The sequence below is a fragment of the Semicossyphus pulcher genome, unplaced genomic scaffold, assembly GCF_022749685.1.
Source record: "Semicossyphus pulcher isolate SPU_LCO1_2020_fin unplaced genomic scaffold, fSemPul1.0.p SCAF_13, whole genome shotgun sequence".
NCBI classification, from domain to species: Eukaryota; Metazoa; Chordata; class Actinopteri; order Labriformes; family Labridae; genus Semicossyphus; species Semicossyphus pulcher.
This window is the reverse complement of record NW_027211637.1, coordinates 7,946,391-7,972,618: the sequence shown is the minus strand read 5'-3', so window position 1 is coordinate 7,972,618 and position 26,228 is coordinate 7,946,391. Positions and strand designations below refer to the sequence as shown.

The 26,228-nt window shown below is 39.3% G+C and overlaps 2 protein-coding genes across 2 annotated transcripts; both read left to right on the top strand.

Annotated features, from left to right (window-relative positions):
- Positions 1–4,405: 4,405 nt before the first annotated feature.
- On the top strand, positions 4,406–15,025 carry nsfl1c (NSFL1 (p97) cofactor (p47)). Its single transcript, XM_069660073.1, has 9 exons — positions 4,406–4,546; positions 5,983–6,083; positions 7,222–7,299; positions 9,084–9,249; positions 9,343–9,438; positions 10,365–10,474; positions 10,688–10,825; positions 11,439–11,609; positions 13,799–15,025. Exons 1-9 carry the CDS (start codon positions 4,436–4,438, stop codon positions 13,959–13,961), a joined length of 1,134 nt encoding a protein of 377 aa, XP_069516174.1. The 5' UTR covers positions 4,406–4,435; the 3' UTR covers positions 13,962–15,025.
- A 1,187-nt stretch (positions 15,026–16,212) lies between these two features.
- Positions 16,213–25,934, top strand: fkbp1ab (FKBP prolyl isomerase 1Ab). Its single transcript, XM_069660896.1, has 5 exons — positions 16,213–16,366; positions 16,523–16,570; positions 21,819–21,931; positions 22,772–22,932; positions 24,505–25,934. The coding sequence occupies exons 1-4, from the start codon at positions 16,330–16,332 to the stop codon at positions 22,898–22,900; spliced, it is 327 nt and encodes a 108-aa protein (XP_069516997.1). The 5' UTR covers positions 16,213–16,329; the 3' UTR covers positions 22,901–22,932; positions 24,505–25,934.
- The last annotated feature ends 294 nt before the right edge of the window (positions 25,935–26,228 follow it).

The following is a 26,228-nucleotide window of genomic DNA, read 5'->3' as shown; positions in this document are numbered from 1 at the left end:
GGCTCAGAGGCGGAATGACTTCACCCCACCATGTAGCCTCCATGCGCTTTACCTAGAAGACAAAATCTAACAGAGGCGTAATAATCCCACCATGAACTGGCAGTGTAAAAGGGGCTATAGAGATAGATAACCTTTCACGCTCACATTCACACCTATGGGCATGTCTTTGCCTTCTAGCTGGTGACAGCGTTAACCACTGCACCACCATGCAGCCCTGGGTCAATCGATGGGGTTGGAATCCCACACGAAACCAAAAGGACACTTTAGGTTATTGTTTTAACCAGTTTTAACCTCAACCATGTGGGTTTTTTACCTTAACCTGACCAAGTAGCTGTTTTGCATTAACCACATGTGAGACAGCAAGTAAACGAATGCTACTATGTGCATCTGTGTTATACACAATAGACGCAACCCTGTGCACCTCTATGAGACACCAAAGACAATTGACAAAGCGTTTTAGTATTTAACGACTTGTGATAGGAATGTGTAACCAATTGGACAAGGAGTTATAGCCAAACATGTTTTTCTATTAAACATAAAGCTCACCATCACCCATGTGTGCTGCCCATACATCATGTGTAGTCTTGTTAAAGTACTCCTCTCTAAAGAACCAATGGTTACTGACACGGTTGACCTTTAGCATGGTAGTTAAATTAACACAAGGCCTTGACCCCCTCAGACAGCATTGTCACTATTAGCTACCGCCTGCCTGGAGGCGAGGGAGATATATTGTTCTACTTGACACTCCTGCAGCAGGGGGAGGAGGAACAAAACAAGACGATAACAAGATTATAGGAAGTGTAGTTGGATATTTAGGTCTAGCAACAAAGAACTTAATGTAGGTAACAACCTTTAGCATACAAAGTAAATGTTTTCTTCAAGTTCAACTAGATGGAGAGGCTGATGCTTAGATCAAAACAAAACTCCAAACAGTTTATTTTATCAATAAAATTGTCTTATTTTAACAAGGCTCATACACTCCCTCACTTCCCTTGGCTTCCTATAGTCTTAAGTTTTATGCCCCAAGGTCAAAAGTTTAGGTGCTTTCCTAAGACTGATAAGCAATGAGCGGGCTGTCGGGAGTCATAAACAATGCTGTGGTTCTCTGTACAACACGGTGTCGCCTGGGGAGGAAAGAAGAGCAAGGTAATTTTACAACTTGTGTGTATGTAATTTAGAGGGGTGGGGGAGGTGGAGGTGGAGGTGGAAGGAGATTCTGTGGTCTCATGGGTTTATGGCTGCTTGTCCTAATCAACCTCCTCCAACAGCTTCAGTTGTATGAGCTGTCATTCCTCCTGACATTCATGATGCTCTGCTGGTTGTTGACCTCCTGCAGGTTGCTCAAGATTAAATAAGGGCCTAGAGCGGGAGCGTGTTGTTTTGAATGGGCAAGAGTGCAAGAGGTCAGATAATGTGAACACTCTTGCAAGATGTGCCCCTCTGTTCTTAGGTTTCAAAACAGATTAGATTTGGTTTTTCAAATAGACATAAGCATGAGGTACTAGAGTTAAAGGTAAAGTTAAAATGTATGATTTGACTTTAGTCCTATTTTAAAGGAACGTTTTGACAATTTAGGAAGTAATCTTTTTCCTTTTGTTTGCACTACAGTCTGGTAGGTAGTAACAAACGATGCAAAGCAACAGAATGAACATATTAATAATTTAGGTAGCTTTTTTCTGGATAACTGTAACTGACTGAAATTAAATTTGTTGTCCTATTTAATTATGTAACTCAGTTATATGTAACTAGTTTCTGTTAATGAACACATTATACCTTGTTGGTTTAATTAGTACAAAAACTTTAAAGTACAAAAGCTGCATTGTAGTGACCATTGGAGATGAATAAGACGCTCTGAAGGCCTTTTGTTTCCGTTAACCTTATTTCCTCTCCTGTGAAGAAAGTTTAATTTATTCTTCTCTGGAAATGCACTCTCTTTTTGCTCGCAATGGCTTGTGTTTTTAGAATTTAGAATTTTTTAGAGTTCACTCGGTGTGGATTAGCAGCAGCACATTCAGTCAACCAATCAGCAGCAAGCCAGATATTTTTAATGACCAAAAAACACGGTTGTACGACATTCAAAAGATGGTTAACAAGATTTCCTGTGGGCTCCTGGCACACTGGACACTTAATATAGATTATCACACGGCTGTTTTAAATACTTGACTTTGACATTTGCTTAATGACGGCATTCCGTTATTTCTCGATAACAGACCTTTGCTATATAAAACAGATCGTTGCTAGGGGTGCAGCTCTAAACACACAATCTGGAGTACAAACTGCAATCATATCAATCCACCGAAAGAAGTCCAGTAAATTTCACGTCTGCTTGTTTACAGAGGGAAAAAAAGAAAAGAGACAAAAACAGTGGAGAGAAAGCAAGAAAGGTTAAAAAATGCAAACACAGTAGATATCTACAAAACTGAAGACATGAAGTAAACATTAAAACAGAACACAGTACAGGATACGGCGGTGTTTAAAGCCAGTTCATGGTTAAGAAAATGTCAACAGGCTCTGACAGAAACGAGGCCACCTCAATCAGGTGCTGCGCTGATTCCTATTGCAGAATTGAACCATTGAGCCAACTTTAATGTCATTAGGAAGTTAGTATGCTTCTCCTATGTGCTTCTCCTACAATGAAAATCTAAATGTCTGGTGATATGGGGCCTTGAAATTAGTTAGCATCTCAAAACAATTTACTGGTTGCTCGGAATTGTTCCTGGTAGTAATTACCAGTTAACCCACAACTGGACCTTTGTAGATTTGGGTTTAGGTAGAGTTAAACAAACATGGCTTGACTGGTAAATAAGTAGACAGCACATGACTAGCTGCTCCTCCTTACTTTTAGGGTTAAAGGTTAGACAAGCTAATAAGCTAAAAATCAAACATATTCAGACTGATAAGTATGCTACAGGCTTTAAAAAATAAGTTCAGGCAGTAAAAAAAAATCTCTCTACGTCACCCGGTGATTAAATTTAATCACATTCCTATACTTTCACTTTTCTTTCCATCAGGTTCATTGAATAAGTTCCTGGCAATGTCTGTACCGCCTGTTTGTGTTTTGACGTTTAACCTCATGCCTTATGGAAAGATAAAACACGTACTGTGTGTTATATCGACACACACATCCTTTAAGGGTTTCCTGAGGAGAAATTGACAGCTGTTAAACCATTTGTTGGGTTATGGCTGACATACTGTAACTTTTAGTATTGGTATGTGACAGGATGAAGTTGCACATTTCTGGTTGGAACAGTTTCCATAAGTGCTTTATTTTTCATCCTTCTTTTTTAAATTTCTCCCACATTTTTGTTGCTTTTAATGCTTCAGTCTGTATGTTTAAACATCACTCCCTTCTGGCTATTGCCTTCTTTGTCTCTTCCTCTCTTGCCCTGTATGTGGGTGCTGTTGCCTCATCGTACAGACCCTGAAGGTAAAAACATCCAAGGGGGAAACAATATAAGATTTAACATCTTCTATGTATTGCACTGTATTTTCTGTTTTTCATATCTTGTTCTTTGTTTACACCTGAGGGGAGGTGGTGCTTCATGAGGTGTGGTGACAACACGGTTTTCTCACTTTTCAACAGATTAATTAGCCTGCGAGATCAAACAACTTACAGCGATTTCAGGCAAACCTCATCAGCTCTTTCCCACCAGAAACAATTAAGATGCTCCAATTCTGTCTTCTTACTTTGTGCCATCTGACCGAACCTGCTATCAGACACCTCAGCAAGGGTACAAAGGTATCTCCCGTGGGAATAATCTCTCCATCTGCATATCACACTTAGAACAGCTCCTGTTTACTGGAACTGATTTGTCAAAGGTGAAGTCACACACACACTTCAATCTGCACGTGTTTCACGGTGGTTTTGCAAGTGTGATAACATGCTGATTAGAATCGGATTGTTGTTTTAGAAGAATTGTGGTCTCACACTGAGGTGTCATATCTTGGTATCATGGGTGGAATCAGATTAATGAGAGAAGATGAGATAATATCTGAATAATGTCTTTAAACAGCATAGCATATTTGCTGATGGAATAACCTAGAAATTAAAATGCATGAGTTTTAAGAAGTGATTTAAAAGGTCATACTGGCACGTTTTCCTCTATAATCCCTGGGTCGATGCTTGAGACCTTTGTTTCAAACCTATGTTCAAGACAATGCTTATGAGCCAGTTAAGCTTTGTGTAACCTGTGGATATGTTTCCACCTAGTGGTCACAGCAATACTTACAGTGCAGCAAATCATTTCAGAATTTAAAAAATAGACAATGGAGAGACCTATATTAATTTAAATTAAAGCAGAAAAACGTTGATAAACATATCCATATTAAATAAGTATATTTGTTTCTGTTTCCTGGTTGAAACCAGATAGGAACTATCATCTGTTGCTTGTTTCCTCAGGTGGAGGCGGACGAGTTGTTGAAGGAGCAAATCAAAATGGCGAGCCAAGAAGAGTCTGTGGAGTCTGTGAGGGAATTCGTCGCCGTTACTGATGTGGATGAGGAGAGGGCCCGGTTTTTCCTGGAGTCCGCCGGCTGGAATTTGCAGGTACGTCTTTTCTGTGTTTTTTCTTACAGTTGCGGTGGACTGTACGACGGGAAATCAGGAAAAAACGGGTGTCATGTCATGTGTCAACCGGATAGCTTGCCGGCTAACGTTAGCCTGTGTTGCCGGTAATTTGTGCAAGTCACTCTTTGACAATGGCCTGGCCACTTTTTGTCACCAACAGCAAGTCTGTTGTACACTTCTGACTGACACAGCTACGGTTAAGAGAGAGAGTCGAATCCTATTGTCTCAATACAAAGCCATTAAGACATTAAGTTTTGGCTAACGCTAATGTTAGTCTTCCGTAGGTCCATTGAGCCGTGCTAGCTAGTGTTAGCTACTGCTAACGATGTAAAGCTAGCTTCATAATCCAGCAAACATCATTGAGTAGCTGGTAATGCTGCTGTGCCAGTTGGCCCGTTGAATGGTCAGCATTAGCTACATTAGTCAGTTGGTTGTTATTCCCTTTGTGTAGGACATAAAGAAAATGAAAGTGTAATGATGTTTTGTTTCATTACTCTTCTAGCGCATACACTATTACAATACAAGAAAATAAAAGTGATACATTAGAAGGGCTTCTACGGTCTAAATCTGTGTACATGCTGGGGTTTTGTGCTCGAGACAGGTTTTGAACTCCATCAGAACATTCAGAACACAGATCAGTGTTGCCAGATCAGACCGACAGCTTCCAGCCCAATTACAACTCAAAACTAACCCAATTCAATAAAACCAGCCCAGATCATAACCTTGCCAGAGACCCATGTAAAACCGTAAAACTATTGAAAATGCAATAGAGCATAAGCATGCAAATCTGCATATCAAAGACACATACCAAAGACACATACATACATACATATGCTATCACAACCCAAAATGAGTGCACTTAGACAACCAAATACACAAATTGCTAAATGCACCCCTGGCGTCATGGCAAAACCACAATAAAGTGATCAAATACTGCCATTAAATGTGAGCAACAGACCAACACCAAAATTCAACCTATTTGTAGTATCATGGACGAATGAAACTGCCAAAATTAAACATAAATAAATAAAAATGATAAATAAATAAATTAACATGTCATGAAAATGATGTCAAAGGTCCCCCCTTATTCATACAATGAAATACAACTCATGTCAATCAAATGGGTAAACAATAAGTGAGTGGAAACAACGAAATCTTTGTTTCTGACCATAAAATGACAACTTGTTTGGTGTTCAAAACCCCAGCAGACACCAAACAAGCTGTCGGAAACCTGCCCAATCTGGCAACACTGAACATAGATCAGTGTTATCTAGTATAGGCATGTATTAGACGAGCTATTGCTTGAAAGGTCACCAGTAACACATGACACTTGTTGGACATTAAAATACTTATATAGGCTCTGTGTCAGGATTTTGTTGTGACATTGTCCTTGACTATTTTTTCCCTCCCCTCAGCTTGCACTTGCCAGCTTCTTTGAGGATGGAGCCGATGACGACATAGTGACGCTTCCCCAACCTGAGGGAGGCTCGTCAGTGTCCCGGTCCGCAGGGCCAAGGTAATGTTTACGTTCTGTCAAATATGTCACAGTTTAAAACTTAATTATCTATTTTGTTCAATTTGAAATATAAGGAAACTTGCCTCAAGACGCAAAATATATATGAAAAAGCTCCAAATGCGAATGTTGATGAATAATGAAGGTGAATTAGTAAATATAATGGCATAGATTCACAGTTGGTAATAAAGGTAGGGTTGATGCTTAGAAGTGTCTACTGTTGCACTGGTAATGCATTTCAATAACCCCCTTTTGAAGGGTGGAGCCCAAATGTTACCATTATCCACGGCTGGCAACTGTAGCAAAGTGCTCGCTTTCCATCCTTGTCTCATCAACCCAGCTAGAGTCCATATTTTCTAAAACTATCTTTGGCTATGTGCCACCATGTAATCTAAGGTATTTTATTGGCTAAACCTGCAGCGCATGAAAGCTGTAGGGCTGTGTGAATGACAAAGCAAGACCGTGAGCATTCGTTTTTGGATTGTGTCGTCAGTTTTTGCACACAGTACAGCCCTGTGAAACTTCAAGTTTTTCAAGTTTGTGTCTTAAGAGTTACTTAAGATGAGCAGCCTATAGTAGGCTATGTAAGGGATAGAGTTACAAAGCAACCACCAGCTACTCCTGGCAAAATAAATAGTGATGATAGTAGAAACTTCCATAACCAAAATAACAGTAAGCAAGAATAATGGCAGCCAGCTTCATTAGTTACAGTAAAAGCTAAATGTTGCTTTAGCCACAGCCCGAACAGTCCTCAGTGACTCATAGAATAATAACTAAGTACGAACTAAATAATGATTGTAGGTTTGAGCAAGTACGTAAGCTATGTGTGTGCTAAAACCAAAGCCTATGTGTTTCTCTCAGTAGTGACTGTAATGCAAAATCCATGTATTCCCATATTGTGACTAGGGATCGAGCCACCCCTACCTGTTACTGCTTTAATTTAATACAGCACTTTTATTTATTGGCACTTTTATCAGCTGTTTATTTGTCTTTCCAATGTCCAACAGTTCAGTTTAGCCTGGGCCATAATTATATATTTGACTAACTTTAAAGACACTTTAGGCTCATTGTTCACCATCAATATAGTCTTGTAACATATAATTCAGTGCATCAACCCTTCATATTTTGTGTTTATCATCAGCACTCAGCCCAGAGTGACGTCCTTCAGAGATCTGATACATGAGGCAGAGGAGGAGAGCGATGAGGAGGAAGGCCAAAGGTAAGTTTGATTTTCAGTCTTGTCTGTTTATTTATCTTATGCAACTGTGTCACTGTTCCTGCAGTGATCTGCCGATCTTCTATGATTCAACTGATCACTGAACGGGATCAAAGATCTCACAGGGTTAGATGAGTGTAAAAAAAATTGACCACAGGCCTGATAGAGGTTAGTTGTCTTGCTAAAAGGCACTTCTGAGTGATAAACTAGAACACGTTAATAGAACAAGTTAATAAAAGTAGTAACTGCCCAGTTGATTGTGTAATTGTGTGCGACAGTAGTCCTTTGAGGTCTCTTCATCCTTGTAAATAGTGATGACAGTTGTTTGAGACTTGTTGACTGGCTGTTTCTGTGAGCTGTACATCCTCACAGTGTTTGGATGGTACGGTCACACCTATGAGGTGATTCCACAATGCACCAAACTATTTTTGGTCTTGCCTCGTTCACTGAGAGCTGTCGAGCTTTTCTGCAGCATCAACAGATTCTGCTGCTGTGGCAGTGCAGTGGACTGGTTGTTGAGGGGACTGTATTCCCATATTTTTATTCTTTTTTTTTTTACTGCCATTGATCCAATGACCTAAAGAACATTAACTGTTACATTGAGTCAATTATTCTTTTTGTAGCTTTCCTCCTGCCAGGTGTAAGACAGACAGTAAGCAGAGTAACTTAACTGCTTATGAAATGTTTGACATGGGGCAAAAGTTCATATTGCTTTTCCTGACATCTCAAACTGTGCTGCGTTTACATTTGGAACATGTTACACATGTGGGGCTACCTGGACACCTGGCAGAACTGCAACAACGTGCAGTCTTTAGAGCTTAGTGATAATATCAATGCAACCTGATTTAAATCTATACATTGGTTAATAACAATAGATTTCACAATTAATTTAAAATCATGATTACTTTCATATTTGAAGGCTGATTTTTGCTTCTGAGTCAAAGTTGGAGAAACGAAACGGTTAATTCTGGTTTAAACTATTCTTTATAGTCAGAACCTGACACTTTCCAAACTGTGGAACATTTAACAATCTAAGGCAGATTTAAAACAGTTTCAGTCAAAATAATGTAAATAAATAGAACTAGCAGCCCTGAAAGCAGCCGTATAAATTGAGTACCAAGATAAGGTAAGGATAGGTTAAACTCGCTTGACTTCAGGCCTGTTTACTCTGCAAATTTGAGCATACTCTGATGAGTGACAAGTGTGAGTAACGTGGTAAAATCTCTGGTTGTCAATCAAAAATGTTGTTTAGTTTTTAGTGTGAGACACCCACACCAGCGGCTGATTTACACCTTCAGTTAGCAAAGAAAGCCTTCAGAAAAATTCTGACAGAAAATAAGAACCTAAAATTCAAAATGTGACTGCTGTTACAAGCCATGGTTACAAATCAGAATGCCAAAAGAAAGAACGCAGAGGACACTGGTGAGTAAGTAATTGCTGTTTTTATCCCTGTTCTCAGTCTACTTCACAGTCTCCCTGTCCTCTCCTTTTCACATTTTTGATGCTTTAAATGCCAGCACTATGACTGAAGCTTGTTTAGTGTTTTGTGAGAACCTCAAAAAATTTAAAATTATGCAAGTTGATGAAATGTCTCTTCTTGCACCGAGACAGTCATAACTCTGACATACTTTAAAATGAATTTATTGTAATTGTGATTCTGTTGTTTAACCCATCCAGCACAGTTCAACATAGACTGAACTTTTTTGTTGTGTGTCTATTTTTGCAGTTTTTTAAAATATATATTTTGGAAGAATTTAATACCATAATCTTAATTCACACCCTTCTAGGTTTTTTGCTGGGGGATCAGAGCGCAGTGGGCAGCAGATCGTTGGGCCTCCTAAGAAGAAGAGTTCCAATGAAGTGGTTGAGGATTTGTTCAAGGGGGCCAGGGAACATGGAGCTGTGCCTCTGGACAAGAGTGGGAGAGGGCCAGGGGAGCCCAGCAGAGGCAAGGTAAAGTCAAACTCATCAGAACAATATCATCCTTTTTAATTGTTCTATTTTAAAATCCGTTTCACTCATTCATGTCTCTTCTCAATCACTTAGGCTTTCCTTGGTGGAGGCTACAGGCTAGGTGCAGCACCTGAGGAGGAGTCAGCCTATGTGGTGGGAGAGAGACAAGCGTCTAACAGCCAGCAGGATGTGAGTAGAGCTCAAACACAACAATAATTAGCATCTCTGTGTTTACGTTGAATTTAAATGTTTTGTAACACTCTGCTGGGGCGTTGTTGGGCTCAGCGACTGTCTTTCTCAACCTGGCTCAGGTTTGTTCTGGAGCAAATTCAGATATTGTTGTTGCATTAAATATTTGACATGCATGCCCTAAGTGAAATCCTTTTCTCGGAGACTCCCTTATCATTATTCCAATGCTGGAGGCATTCCTGCTCCATGAGTTTAATTACATCCCTGATTATGGGTAGTGCCTCAACTTTTTAGTGCTGTGCTGCCTTGGTACAGGATGTGCATGGTCAAGACCTCTAAATATTTTGATAATACGTTTTTTCAGGTTTTTCTGGTAGTTTCTGTTTTTTCCCTGTGTACTTTTCAGGCCACAAATGAGTATAACATGCTAACTAGATTTGCTGGTATTGCCTTGAAGTAATGCAATTTATGCCCGGATCTATTCATAATATTAAGTTGAAGGTTAAATAAAGCTTGTTCTTAAGTAAGAGTGTCAGTGTAAGAGTGGCAGGCATTACTATGTGTACTAAGTGTCTAGGGCAGTGAATGTACAAGGGAACTGCTATCACCCCCACAAATTCCAGTTTGAATTACTGAACCGGAGGGAAAAGATGTCAGTCAGTCCAGACCTTAATGCTTAAGCAATGTGGGGTTTTTTCTAGCAGTAAGCATAGCTTAATATACTATACAAGTCATGTCAATGCTGTGGTAATTCCTGCAAGCACCATGTACCAGAACAGTCCCAGTACATATCAGACCCCAAGCAAGTCTCAGTTAAAAGATGACCTCCTCAACTAATAATTTTATAATTTAATGACATTAATATTGAGAAATAACCTTGTTCTAAGCCCATGAATAATGTGTTTGCTTCTCTGCGTATGTGTTAGGTACACGTGGTGTTGAAGCTGTGGAAGACGGGCTTCAGTCTGGATAATGGTGAACTGAGAAACTACAGTGATCCTGGCAATGCCAATTTCCTTGAGGCAATCAGAAGAGGGTGAGATACTTCTGTTAATTTTTAAAATAAAGGTTCCTCACAGGTTAATGCAGAGTCAATATGTCCTTAATGTTTATATGCAAATATGTATAAAGGTTATTGAGCTAATTTCAGTGATTCAGTGATTTGTTGTTTTCTTCTTCAAGGACACCTACTCAGAGCACTTGTAGCATGTTATAGCACCCCTTTCACCTGTTGATTTTCTCCATGCAGGGAGATTCCTTTGGAGTTGAGGCAGCGGTCTCGAGGTGGTCAGGTCAACCTAGACATGGAGGATCATAGGGACGAAGACTTCTCCAAACCCAAGATGGCCTTCAAGGCCTTTGGAGGAGAAGGAATGAAGTTAGGAAGGTGAGATTCATTATATATGATGTTTTTTAAAAAGGGTTTCTGGATTGTTTCTACTCAGCAAAATATTCCAGGTCAAAGAAGCAGCGGAATTTACTGCAAAATCTACATAAAGACTGGTAAACCAGTCCTACCTGTTCTATTTGGAAGGGAATCCCCTTAGGCCTGTGTGTTGACTGTGAATGGTTTCTAATGAATAATGTTGCCTCTACTGTTACAGTAAAATCAGGGCATTTAACAGCACTTAAAATATCTAAAAGAAAGATTTAAAATGTCCACAACACTCCACTTATGAAGCAGTGGTCTTCTTTCATCAGTCTAGATAGCAGATTTATTTTAGAATATTTGCTTCAGGAGAAGAATAAGGCTTTATTATCAAGGAACTTACAAGGGATTAATATTTAACTGTAAATATTACCAGCTACATTGAGTAGTTTTGTTTTGTTTCATTGCTCTACTAGCGCCTGCACTATTACAATACAAAAAGTGATACATTAGAAGGGCTACTATGGTCTAAATATTTGATGATGCCGGGGTTTTGTGCTTGAGAAAGGTTAGAAACTTCATCAGAGTAATGAGGTAAAGTCTCATATTTTTTTTCTCCTCTCCTTTCTAGTGCCACTCCGGAGTTGACCACAGCTCCGGCCACCTCCCAGCAGGACCAGGTTGCTAATGAGGCCCAGGCCAGCACCTCTGTAAACCTCGACTCCTCCCAGCCCGTCACTAACATTCAGATCCGACTGGCCGACGGCGGCAGGCTGGTCCAAAGGTTTAACCTTACCCACAGGTGATTGATTAGCTCAAGTTGTTTAGACACTAAGGTGTTTGCTAACCTGTGGAAAATTACTCAATAGTAATAATTAACTCTACATGTCTGTTAACTATTAAATTAAAGAACCCCTTAAGGCCACAACTGCATTCAATGATCAGCAATGATAACTGTACAACATCCTTCCTCTTTAGAGCCTCTTTTTCGACACGCATGTGCATAAATCACGTTCACACGCACAGAAATACAGACAGATCGTATCTGTATTTCTTCAATGAGGAGACTGCATCCAAGTTTTTTTAATACTGGACGAGCCGACGAGAGGGAAGGCGTGATCCATATGATCCATAGTGTGATCCTATCTGAATTAATTATGTGATCCAGCAGTGAGCAGTTTATAATCATGTAGCGCAGTGACTGATCTGTGTGTTTCTCAGGGTCTGCCCCTGACTTAATAGCGTTGTGATCGCTCCCGTATTTCCGTGAAAACCCTTAAAAAAGCATAACATACGTCTTCACACGCTGTGACTGAGATGAGCCGGAGGTGATCCACGCGGAGGTGATCCACGCGGAGTTTATCAGCGTTATCATGCCACGCAGGGAGGAGTCAGCCGTCAGAAGAGGAGCAGATAGGACGCAGACCTGTGTGTGTTTTGTTGCGCATACCTGAATCAATAACGTTGCGATCCGTCCGTATTTCTGCGCACAGTTAAAGTATAAACTTTGTCTCCACCGGCTGTCATATGCCCATATGCTGTGTAGTTCATATATTTCACTAATAAACACAGAGCATTAGAGGGGCATCAGGCTTCTCGATCAAAGTTTCATGGGATGCGAAGCCAGGGTTGCCAGGTCTGCGGTTTTTCCAGCTGAATTGGGCGACTTTTGAAGTGTCTTCAGAGGTGCGAGGGCCTGTGTGGTTGCACACTTCACACAGCCCATTCGATGGTGGCGAATGTTTGGAATGTCACAGACACCTATTGGGTTTCGCGGACCGGTGCTGAACAACGTACGGCCCGGTACCGGTACACGGACTGATATAGAGTTGCAGAATTAATTTCAGACCGTTTTATAACCAGTGAAAAACTCCTCACAGGAACTTTAAGGCAAGAATAAAAAATTAAATAAGGGCCACTTTAACAGCAGAATAAAACATCACACAAGTGGACAACACAGATGTGAGAACAATTAAAACTTCAGTGTCGGCAGCTACAAATACACACATTACATCAAAGATCTTTACACTTTTACACACTGTGTAGTGACGCACAAAAAGCTACATTAATAGGTAACGTTTTGGTTGCATATATTGAGCGTAGTTTTAATTCACCTGTCTCATTGGCATTACAAACCGTTATGTCCTCCACAGTCTACTGTTGATTCTACTCTTTCTTAATGCTGTGCGGTGTATTATTGGTACATTTGTGAATGATTACAGTTTTTAACTATGCTGAGATAGGCCTAAAATGACAGCAGTTCACTATATTCGATGTCGGCTACAGACCGCTCAACCGAACTACCGAGTGGTTGGTGGGGTTGTGCTAGGTGTCCTGTGTTGGGATGTCATGGCTCTTCTTTCTGACCAATTTGTGGCCAGCAGTGTTTTGACTTCACTCTTTTAGTATAGCCTCAGCTTGTTTGGAACCTTGGCTGAAGCAACGACAAAAAAAGTACAATTTACTGTCCTATGGAAAACCGAACAAGTGGTGTTGAGCTGTATCATGCAGTGGAAATGAGGAATTGCTCTAAAGCAACATTGTACTTAAATTTATTACAAAATCTACTTTCTGTTTTCATTCCCCAAGCTTTATGGGAACTGTATTTCCAAACTGTTGAGCTTGATAAGCCTCGAATAGAACAAAGAATAGTTGGAGTTACAATGTTCATAAAAATGTGTTGCTCTACAATCATTTTAAGACCCCTGGTCTAATCACACACGAAATAGCTTAGAATATATATATTTAAACATCTCAGCATATGGGTAGTTATCATGCTGACTTATATTGTATATTTTGATGCAGTTTGCTATTGATAAGAAAATAAACAGATAATGCACTGATAGTTTCAGAATACACAAGGTTTTTTTGTTTTTGTTGTAAGTTGTTATTCTTGTTTCACCTGATGGTGGAATTTCATCCTGTCACACAAACACACACGTACACTGTAAATATAACCCATATTTCCTGTCATGTGTTGCTGTCCCTCAGGGTGTCTGACCTGCGCCAGTTTGTGGTTGCGGCCCGGCCCACCATGGCTGCCAGGGAGTTTGTTCTCATGACAACCTTCCCCAACAAGGAGCTGTCGGACGAGAGCCAGACGCTGCAGCAGGCCAACCTCCTCAACGCTGTCATCGTCCAGCGACTAAAGTGAAGTGGGGAGAGTAACAGCAACCCCCCCTGGTGGTGTGGCTGAGTAACTTCAGCCCTGTGAAACCTGCTGCCCCTTCTGAGGGAGGAGAAAACACAGACTTATGTATGGACTTCTAATTTCTGATTTTTTGTTTTTCTAAAGTGAAAATAACATTCTGCTCCCCAGACCCCCACTCTCCCCTTTCCCCCCTCTGTGGTCTGTGACGGGCAGTAATTAGGGGGAAACTAAAAATCTTCCAGAATGGAGAAGGGTATATTTAAGAGCTGTTGAAAAGCCGACAGATGCTGTTGAATTGTGGATTTGATTGGTTTTGAGTCCTGACAGCAGTAGATGGTTTAACCCAAAAGCTCAACAGCAGTCCAGCTTTCTGAAGAGCAGTTTAGTCACCAACGTGTTTACTGAACCCAGCTCTATTTTCCATTTACTTGCTTCCCACTTTCCTTTTTATTAACTTTTATTTTGCCCTTCAGCCATGTTTACTATCAGGTGCTGGGGCCACACCAGATTCACGCAGCAGCAGACGCCCAGTTTGTTTCTTTGTCAGCAGCACAAACCAGAACCACATAAAGAATATTCTTTTTTTTTAAGGTAAAAGTACATGTTCACAGTGTGGTTTTGTACTAGTTCCCATTTTTCTCCACATATATTGTATGAGGAGAGAAGTGTTATGATGTTACAAAACACTGAGGGTTTTCTTTCTCCAAACCAACCTATACCAGTAGCCTTACGCTCCTTAATTCACCTCCAGCTCTACACCTGTCCCTTTGTTTAAATAAAGATGGAATTATTTTTTTAAACTGCTTTTTTTCCTCTTTTTTTCCTTTACAGATTGTAGTATTGTCCCAGTTACACAGTTGCATTTTGATAATGTGTAAGATGAAAAAAAGTTACATATGGCTTTATTATCAAACCAATGGTTGAGCAAAAGAACATATAGATTGTAAACACTGGTTTGTAGTAGTGGAAGTGGGATTCCTATGACACACTGACATCTTCTATGCATCCTGGGGCAACACGGAAATATGTTTGGACCTCTGGTAAAATAAATCCATTTTATGGTTGATGTATAAAGAACCTATTGTCTTGTGTTTTTATTAATGGTGGGGAAAGGGTTATTTTGAAACTAATAAAGTGAAAAAATATGATCTCCATGTGGAGGAGTCGGGGCTCGTGTTCTAGTGACAAAGAGAACTTTTGGATTGCTTTCTAACTGATTTTTGAGTTCTGTCCAAATCTTGACATTGACATTTAAGACAGTTGAAATTTATCATTGTTTTACTTTAGTTTTTATAGTAGTTCTACTAATCAGATAACTTTGGGCAGTAGCCACATTTCAAGAATGTCAACAAAACCCCAAAGATTCCTTGTTTTGTTTGTTGTTGGGGGTTTTCTTTACCTTTAAAGCAGTTTTGCATAAGTTCAAACAAGTGCCATAAAACCTGGTAGGTTTAACTAGGGTTAGAGTGAACACAGCCAAGAGGCTGTTCGTAGCAGATGGTTGACATGCCCAATAACAGAATTTTTTTTTTCTGTGGAGGTCTGATAAAATGTACACTACTCAAAAAAATTAAAGTAGCAGGTATAATTTAAATAGTATTGATAAACCAAATAGTATGGCCAAAATAACAGTGGATTGCTGTTTGTTAGAAATAAGACCGAGACACGAAGCAATCACAATATATATATATATATATATATATATATATATATATATATATAAACATTTAACTTAAGAAAATCTAGTATTTTTGGTAGATTAAGTGTGCCTTTTTAAAAATGCGTATCTTTTATTAGTAGTGAGTAGTGTATGATATTAATCTGATGTTTATGTGTTTCTGTTTTCCAAAATAAGTGCTCCAAAGTCGGCCTTCAAATCAAACTTTTTCCTAAAAAAGTTTACCAGAAAGTTTGTACGGTTCTCATTTCTATGTTTTCCTTTTGTAGCCCACTAGAATTATTTTAAAACCAGCATAAAGTATGTTATCAAATACGCATTTTGTAATTGTTATATGTTTCTATATTCGGATAAATTACACTAACGTGCACATTTGTTTTGAGTTTTCCTGAAACCATCACGTAATTAATACAAATCTTTTTCATTTGATCACTTTTCTATTTTGACTTTTAATTTGTACAAAGACCACAACTAACCTCCATCGAAATCTCTCCGTATGGGTTTTATTTTGAAGGTTGTGGGCGGAAGGCTTGTCGTGTAATATGAGTAATTGACGCTGGTCTGCCCGCAGAGATCCAGCGAGAGAGAGACAGACAGACAGCTGAGAACATCCGCTGGAGGAGCAGACAGACAGACTGCGGGAAGGGAAGAGTGTTGCCGGGTGCAAGGACAGCTCCAGAAAACACCGCTAAAATGGGAGTCGAAATCGAGACTATAACCCCGGGCGACGGTAAAGCGACTGCACGAAAAGGAAACGTTTTTCTGTTTAAGTACTAAGTGCACATTTGCACTTCTCTGTTTGCATATATTTAATGCAGCCGCAGAAACACCGCCTTAATTGCGTAGTATGTCCGTTATATTAAGCGCCTCTTTGGTTTCTCCACAGGAAGGACTTTCCCCAAAAAAGGACAGACGTGTGTGGTGCATTATGTTGGTGAGTTTTAAATAAGAAACTTATAACTCTGTATGCATGGACCAATTCTGCACATAAAGCTGCTCTTGTTGGTTATTTGTACTCATGAAGGCCATATAAGTGGAGTGATGACTGTAGGCAACTGTCTACTACACCCGTATGAAAAATAGCCAAGCAGTGTAATCCTCTAAGTATCACAGCACAAATTGGAAATCCTCACAGCAGCATTATAATATCGAAACTAAAACACTTTAACAGGCTGTGGAGTACATTCAACTATGCACAGCAGACATTTTTACCCTCAAATCTTCCAAGCAATGAATGATTTCTCAGTAGGGCAAAGAGGCATGACAGTCACCGACTGCGCAGCATGAAAATTTAACCCCTTCACCACATTTTCACTCCCTGGAAGCACATTTGTGTTCCTAATACTCGCATATGATAATGTTTACATCAGAAGCAGTGGTGGTATGAATCGGTGATAGCTCCCCAATGCGTAAAATAATGCACACTCTAGTTTGGACCGAGCGCTGCATTCAAGTCCCATGAACATCAGGGGATAGTGTAGTATTTTGTCTTGTCTAGGGATTTATTTAAAAAAATTAAAGGAGACGCAGACGGATTCCGCCGTAGGGTTCACACAGAGGCCCAGACAGACAGAGCAGACAGCGGGGTTTAAATACCGTCTGATTTCAGGCGCTTTTAGGTCTTTGTTGGACTTTCTGGGGGGGTTGGTGGCGTTTCGTTGAGCCGATTATAACCGTCTGTGCGACTGCAATAATGGCTTACAGTAGCCTATTATTCCTGTAGTATGTTTTCAACACATGACACCAAATATTTGAAGTATGCTTCCTGTACCTCCATTTGACTATATGGTGTCACCTAATTCTATACTGTAATTAGTTGTGTCATCTGTGTTTTTAAGCATACAGCATCATACCATATTATTCGATTAATCAATTAATAATTTTGTCTTTAGAATGTCAGCAAAGTAGAACCAAAATAGTTTCCCAGAGCTCAGGCTGACATCTAAACATGTCTTGTTTTGTTCGACAACAGTCCCATACCTAAGACAGTATGTAAAGACCTAAAGATTACTATCTTAAAAGGTTAAAAACATATGCACAGGGAAGCTAGACCCAGTGAGTGTATGCCATTTTTGCGTATAAAATCATATAAAATTATGAATTTATTATTGAAGTTGTCGCCAATTAATTTAGTTGATAAACTACTGGATTACTAGGATTATTATTTCAGCTTCAATTGTTTCCTACCATAACTAAATTAAGCTCACAGTTACATACTTAGACATATTTGTGCGTTTAGCTGAATGCTAATCTCAACATATTGACATGTGCAAATGAGATGCTAACATTTTGCTGTTCAACAGTCATAATGTAGATGTCTTAGTTTAGCATGTAAGAATTTAAACGTTTGCACATTACTTTTAAACACAAAGTAAAGCTGAGGCTGATGGATATTCTTAGTTTTGTGAGTATTTGGTCATTTTGTATGTGGTTGTAGTTGAAAATACAATCTTTGAGCTGATGATGGTGGCTAAAGGAAAATCAGGGGATTACCAAATTAAATTCAGTTTATTTTGAAAGGGATTCTATGAAATATCACTGCAATCTACCCAATACGTGGGTGAGAGACCTGACTCAAGACCACAATGTCAACCTGATTGCGGCACTATCAGAAAGGGATGGCCATCAGGAATCATCCTCTGGAGAACATGAATGTCAGGACTAAATTTCATTGCAACCAATTCAGTAGCCATGTTGAGGTATTTATTTCTGGTCTACGAGGGTGGAACTACCGACAGGCTTCATTGCCATTCATAGAACCAGGCCCCTAGCCTGTCTAGAAATATATTTAATAGGCTACAACTTAAAAACAGCACAAATAATAAATCATGTCAAATCTGCAGCAAAATGGGATTTCAGATGGATTTGGCCTCCCAGTGTGCTGGACTGTATATCTGTACGCACCTGTTCTTACTTTAGCAATGCTGGTCTCAGTCTTTCTGCCTGGTAAGACAGACATAACTCACTCTGTAATACAAGCCTCTTTGCTTCAAGATTACGTAACTGGAAGTAAGACCCGATTTGGGCCTTGCACTGTGAATTTTTTTTGAGGCATGAGCCTGCATCTTTTTTTCTTTTTTCCTCTCACTCAAACTACAGGGTTTCTCTCAGGGCGGTCCCCCTTCCTGTCAGCCTACAAAGCAGCCTTGAAATGTGACTTGAAACAGGATATTCCATTACACAAGCCTTTTTAAATGTAGACATCCAAGCGAAGATCAAAACATGGATATGCTGGTCTCGGCTTGCAGGAAATGGCCGGCGTGTGAAAATGTCAACACTTTGTTGTTTGGTAGTGATGGGAAATTCTGTGTATTGGCTTTGATACTTTTATAGGACCTTTCAGCTCCTACATTAGGCTGTTTTCTAGATGTCCAGAGGAGGACAAGACACCCACGCCACTGCCTGCATCAGAGGCTGCAATTTGGCAGCTGCCCCCTGATGTTCGTAACAATAAGTGCAATGTTGCACCTTCTCCCACAATACAAAACATCACACCACCAGCCTTGCCAGTGCTAATCATTTTTATATACAGTATATTTTTGCAGGGGTGGTATTCTGTGGATTCATGCTTTCCTGATTGCCACAATGAAACCCAAAGATTTTTCTAAAACCCTTAAAATACTTCCATGGCCTACAATGTCAAATCGGAAAAACAACTCAAACTTTATTCAACTGTTTTTAATCCTTTCCAAAAGAGGTCTTATACGAACAATTTCAGCAAGTACTACCAAATAGATTGGGTTAGTGGTCACAGAGGGATACAAGAAATTTAAATGAACAATCATATCATTTATCGTGATAGTCATGTAATTTCTTTTATTTCAGATTTCAAAAGTTTTCCCTTTTTATAGTCAACAAACCAGCACATTTAAAAAACACTATTAAAACTGGACTAATTGCTTATTTATCTTAAAGTCAAGGAATCAGTCCTCATCAGTAGCCAGATGTAGAGGGGTTAAACAATCAAGTCAAATTTTATTTGGATAATATTGTTCCCCCTAACTATTGCTCAATCTCAAAATTCCACATCAATCTGTCTAATCTGGCTTTAGAGGTTATCACAGCTCAGTTGTCAGTCTAGTACTAAATGATTTAACAACAAGTTTAGACAGCAGGAAACATTGTGCCACAATATTTAGAAGATTTAGAAAAAGCATTTACTCTTGTTAAAGACCTGAGCCTGGATTACTGATGAATACGAATGGCAGACTGCAGGGATCTATTCTCGGTCCTGTGGTGTTCACCATTTACCATTAATTTTTTTCTTCTCTGCCCTACTGCTGTTTCTACTTTTTAAGACAAAATTAAATTAAATTAAAAAAAAAAATAATAATAATAATAATTAAAATATTTTCCAGTGTATTGCAGATGCTTTTCAACTTGCCATCAAGACGCTGCAGCTGGCATTTTTCAAAGACATAGAATTAATGCACGTAAAAAACAGACTACTGTTATGACTATCTTGACCTGTTTTAGTCACTCTGCTGGATGTGGGAGGGAGACCATGTTTTTGACGCGCTTCCATTAATGATTGTCCAGAAATAAGGAATGTCCGAGCTGTATTTACTGTTGGGTGATGTTCCCATTTATCAACAATAAAACAGTGAACTTATGTTTTCAATGTGTCTGATACCGGTATGGAGTTTGTGAGAGTACGATGAGCATCAAGCGTGACGAGCGGTAAAAGCCGTGTGCTCTTCCCCTCACCCATGCGTAACTGTCAGCTGTTTCCCTTGTGCCCCTTGTCGTTTCCACCTACCACCACCGAACTACACTGCCACCTGTGGCAAACTGGTGTAGACAGCAAAATATACACAGAAATACACAATGAGAATGAATGGCTCCTACAACTGTAATTGTCTTTTTTTCTACTGTCAAAGGGTCAAATATTAAAAGGGTTAGAGAGTATAACTACTAGAGGCTAACGATTGTTGTTCTTGATTGTTGCTTATTTAACATAGATATAAAAACAGCTCTCCTTAGATATATACTGGTAGTAGTTGATCATACGATCAACTTTCAACTTCATGTATAGCAGCAAACTCATGTTATCCCTGGATTCACTTATATTCCTTAGACACAGTTGGAATGTACTTGAATATTTCCCATTACCTGCCTGTAACTGCTTGACTGACATTTTTTATAGTTGCTCATTCCATTAGGGGTTGGATAAAATATTGATACGTCAATATATTGTTGTCCTGACTCGTGCAATACAGTTATCGATAGGCTGGTGCCAAATATCAATGATTTAATTGTTTAATTTACAAAAACATAGCGCTGTAAACAGATTTACCTACAAATTTGACTCACCGCATCAATACTTCATGACTCCTAACGGTGGGGCTTATGACATAAATGAGGGTAATGTGAATGGAAATGAAGTGCCCTAAGAAGAAGTGAATCAGATATTGTGATCATTATATGATTGTCTTGCAATATATCGATTATCGCATAATCGCTGTATCGTGATACTATCGTTATCGTGGGCCACATATCGCGCATCGTATCGTGAGTTATCATGCAATTCCCACTCCTACATGCTATGGTAACTTTTTAAACAGATGTTGTGCTTTTTAATCATAACTTATAATACTGTAAATGATCGTCACTCTCATTGATTTCAATGATTTCTCTGACAATCTTAGGGGTAGACAGTAGCTCAGTCTGTAGGGACTTGGCTTGGGAGGGTGGCCAGTTCAAGTCCCGGTACGGACCAAGTATGAAATTGGGGCTGGTTGTTCCCTTCCTGGGCACTGTTGAGATGCCGTTGAGCAAGACACCAAATCTCCAACTTCTCGGGGGCAATCCATGTGCATTTGCAGCCCCCTCACTCTGACATAGTGCATGTCCTGTTTGTGCATGTCTTAATATACAACAGGCAATATACATGTCTGACAAGCTTAGAATTTTTTTTTTTTCCAAGTTTAAAAAAAAAGAAGTTAATTATACTGTATCCTCATACTAACTGTTGCAGTGAAGAGAGTTAATATTTTTATCGTTGTCTTGTCTGTACCTTTTAAAGAATCTGCCACTGAAAGTCTCTCAGCCATAAATCCTGTAGCGTTGTGCATATGCAGAGGTCAAGACTGGATTTTTTGCCTACATGATAACATTCTGCTTTGGCAGATGCGCCGCTTTCTTTCTGACTGTCTGCCTCTCTCTCCGTCTTCTGTTTATAGGCTCCCTGACAGACGGACGCAAGTTCGACTCATCTCGTGATAGGGACAAGCCTTTCAGGTTCAAGATCGGCAAGCAGGAAGTGATCCGAGGCTGGGAAGAGGGTGTAGTTCAGGTAGGCTTGGAAGCATACTGCGCATCGCAGTCTTTTGATCAATGTAAATGTCAGCTTTGTAACTGATACAAATTCAGCAAGTTGCATTCATTCACATCCTAAGAAAAGGATATACTTGGCATACTACAGATTTTTTATACAGCTTCGTGGAAAAAGCCATACGATTAAACTGCTTCAACAGTTGTGATTCAGAGGCAGAAGCGATTCGCTCTGAAGAAAGAAAACGCACTTTGATGCTGACAATGCCAGTAATTCATCTGCAGAAATACGTTCATTTATTTATGTGGTGCTATTATCAAGCTTTCACTCACCAAGGTTTCCATTAAAACCACAACAGTTGGGCCAAGACAGCACACACACAGAACCAACAACTGGCTGTGTAGCATTAAGATGGGATAGCTGGTGAATTGTACTGTCTGCTTGCGTGATGTCATTCAATCATTGCGCAAGATAGCAAGGGGGGGGTAGATAAAGAAAATATAGTGATTGCATATTCAAATTTTTTTGTGGTCAACAGAGGAAGTCATGTCACAATATTCAAGTTGCAAGCAGCAATAAATACCACGATTCAGGATAATTAGACAAATGGTCGTCTAACTCTTTTGAGTTGATGATGGCCATGCTCTTGACTGATCCAGCCCAATTATAGTTTCATTGTACATTCTAGTCCCACAGCATGTTTAACAAACTTGACACTGATACAATCAAAATCCCAAAAGAAGAAGGAGGGATTAATAGTAAAAGATATGTTTTCACTTTAATTGTATCTTATTTGAGCTGACCTCCTGTTGTCTCTTTCTCCCTTCTCTGTGTGTTTCCCCTTGTTCTTTGTACCTCCAGATGAGTGTTGGTCAAAGGGCCAAGCTGACGTGCTCACCTGACTTCGCTTATGGAAACAAAGGCCACCCAGGCATCATTCCTCCTAACGCCACCCTCATCTTTGACGTTGAGCTGCTGGGTTTGGAATGAGAAACAGTCATGGACATTTCTTTTTGTTTTGTGTAAGTAATGTACAACAGTTATCAATCTGCCGTTTACTGTTGGTCTGACCTACAAATCACATTCTTATTGTAGACAGATGGAAATCATCAGCTTAAAATAGGTGGTAATGGTGTTGGCCAGCAAGCTCATTAACTAGGCTGCTAACAGAACAACATAACAAAGTTTATTCAAGAGAGGCAGTAGGCTACATTAATATATGCAGCTGCCTATAAACAATTCCTCTTCTGTGAAGCAGTTTATACTTCAGCTGAGGAGCTTCAATAAAAGTGCATGGTGAAGAACACGTTTCACTGTGAGGAACTTTCGTGTTATGTTGATTTTGGCGCCCTCTGTGGACAAATCCGTACTTCTAATCTCTTTGCTGATTTTGTCCTGTACATGCTTAAGCGGTGGATTTTACCAATCTCGTCCTGCTTGCTTCAACAGTCATAAGTATCACTCACTTTAAATTTAAGCCCTGAAAAATGTAAACAAAGGCCGCGTGCAGTTCATCGCTTCGTCTGACAACCTATCCACCACCAGCAGTTTCAGGCATTTAAAATAACTACATAGAAATAGTCAATCTCGTTGCTGATGGTCTGGTTTGCTTTTGTAGGTCATATGGAGTCATCAGAATTAATTTCAGTTTGTTTCATAACCAGTGACAAACTCCTCACAGGAGCTTTAAAGGTGTGCACTGTCAACGCATTATATTACTGGTGAATTTGCATCACATTTGCAGCTCAAAGGTCACCAAAGATGAACTTCACACGAGGCTTTTGCATGTTTTTTCTGCACCCATGAATTCATGGACAAATTGATCAACTAATTTAATTAAAATTGCAGTGTTTACGGTACCAGTCTGACCAGGCATTTAGTACTGTCACACTAATTCTGAACCTTATAATAGTTGTTAAATTTTGTACCATTCAGGGAGAGCATGGTCTCCCTATATCTCAGCAGTCACGCTGAATGTTGCCTTTTTTTTTTTTAAAGCCGTAGCCCTTTGAAATATGTCCTTGGTAGCTTTGAATAAAAGCTCAACCAAAGAGATCTGGGACCCCATTTCACAATCTTAAGTAAGGTGACGAATGGAGCAGATTTCTAGAAAGTCACATTAGTTAAATAAATGTTTATCAAATTAGTGCATTAAATGTTTTAGCAGAAAAATGAATGTGCTGTCGTGGAGCCTACACGGAAATAAGGATATCATTCACTGAAATGTGTTTTTAGGGTGGGTTCAAAAATTCATGTGACTGTTATGTTATGGGACTAATGGTGTTATACATACCTCCTGCTGTTACCAGTAAATGTTGACATGCTCCCTTTAAGAGATCATTGAGTTACCATGGTAATAGAAGCACCATTTTGTGTTAAAAGTGGACAATATGATAGTGCAGGATGTGTGTCATTTTTTCGGAATGTGTGAATAGACAATCACTGAAGTGTGCAGTCAAAAAGAGTCGTTTCCTGGTTTTGTTACCCACAGTGCAATGTCTCTTCTTGACTAAAATAAACATGATCATAAAACAGTTAAGATGTGGTTATTTGCTCTAACTTGTGCTGAATTTTCCCTCTTGCTGTCTTCACAGGTGACTTCCTACCTGGGTGACTTGGAGAGAAGCTAGGAGAGTCTGCACTTGATTCTATAAGAGGCTTGAGTCTATAGTTCCACTACTTATTTCATCAGACTATGACAGTTTGTGTTATTTTGTCTCTGTGACTGAGTGAATTATATTTTTCCATCATATTCTTCCTCCTTAGACTATGGGCCATAACCTTACAAACCTCCATGTTCTTAATCTTGAGTTTCTTTTTGAACTGCTCTTTACTTTTCTCTTTACTTACTTTTTGTGTTTTTGAAGTGTTGGTTGTGCATGGTTTTGCTGAAAAGTACAAAATACCAATGAACCACTAGCAGGGACATTTATCTCTTATGAGTCCATGTGTACTAACATTATACTTTTTGGGACTTGGTGCTTGTTATATCACAGAAACAAAAAAAAGTGTAGAAAAGAAAATGAAAAGCACACGTTTGTATCCTTATACAGCTTAAAATTATAGCATATGAAATGAGTTTCTGTTATAGAGATAGGGCTTAGTGTTGAATTAAGTGGCTTCCTGTCCGGAAACATTGAGTCGTGGGAGGCCTTAATGGTGTTTCACAGGAAGTCAGTTTGTTACGTTATATATAGTACCACTGTGTTCTCAGTTTCATTTAATATGTTAAGAGAAGTGTGAGTTAGACTGGGGTAATTGGCTCAAAGAAGAACCAATCACAGTTACAGATAGTTCTAATGTGTGCCTAAGTACTCTAATCAGACACATGGTTACTACCTTGCACTGTCTGCATGCTCCCGGCCCGATGGAAACCCTAGTATGTACATGATGAAAGCTTTGCAACGATTTGTGTTTTTATTATGTTCTTTTCTCGCAAAGTCTTTAAACGCCATTTAAAGCCATACACAGGTCGAACAGTGCAAAGACAGGATTTGTGTTCACGTACAGCAATTGGAGTTTTTTCTTTCTCTGAAAAAATAGGATGTGCTTGAAAATTAGAAAAAGGGGGTTGAGGAATCAATCAAATTGTGACCTCCCCCAAACTTATTTTGTGTAACAATTACAATCATGTATTTTTCAGATGCCAACTTTCTATCTCTGAGGGTCAACAAAGCTAATGTATAATCTATGATGATGCTTTTCTTTCTTTTTTTTTGTTTGTTTGCCAGTGTCAGTAAAGGAACCACACTGCCTAACTGAAGTCTGTGGTAAGAATGCTGACATACAGGCGCCCTAGTGATTTTTTAAAAATCTCAAATGAATAGTTTTAAATGGAGTTTAAAAGAAGGAATATGCTGGCCTGGCTGTCAGATGTTGACCATGGCTGTTGATGTTACATACTGGCAAAGCTGCAACTGGTGTGGCAGCAGTCCACCTTTGTACTGTGTAGTAATTTGCTGATACGTTACTGTATGCAGGCTAAACCAATGATGACATATTTAAATAAAGGAAGTGCTCTCCACTTGGCTATTGAGCTTTTTCTTGTATGTATGTGTGTACTTTACTTATGACCCTTCCATTTTTTATGCATGCAAAACTTTGTCTTGCAAAGGAAAATGTTTAAATTGATGATTACATCTAGTGAAGAGAGGAGGCTAAGCTCCTGTTCCTCCTCTTCTGATTACCATCATGTGATTTTGAAAGATCTGCTGTGTTGATTTACCGTAATGCTTGTTGCATTTGCACTACAACTATTACTACTACTGTTACAGTATTTACTTGTTGAGGACTCTTTTCAGAGTTTAATATACATTCT

Coding starts and splice junctions, on each gene's coding strand:
- nsfl1c (XM_069660073.1), top strand. CDS start 4,436: ATGGCGAGCCAAGAAGAGTCTGTGGAGTCTGTGAGGGAATTCGTCGCC. Junction 9,439..10,364: donor CGTCTAACAGCCAGCAGGAT/GTGAGTAGAGCT, acceptor CGTATGTGTTAG/GTACACGTGGTGTTGAAGCT. Junction 11,610..13,798: donor AGGTTTAACCTTACCCACAG/GTGATTGATTAG, acceptor GCTGTCCCTCAG/GGTGTCTGACCTGCGCCAGT.
- fkbp1ab (XM_069660896.1), top strand. CDS start 16,330: ATGGGAGTCGAAATCGAGACTATAACCCCGGGCGACG. Junction 16,571..21,818: donor GTGTGTGGTGCATTATGTTG/GTGAGTTTTAAA, acceptor TTCTGTTTATAG/GCTCCCTGACAGACGGACGC. Junction 21,932..22,771: donor GGGAAGAGGGTGTAGTTCAG/GTAGGCTTGGAA, acceptor TTGTACCTCCAG/ATGAGTGTTGGTCAAAGGGC.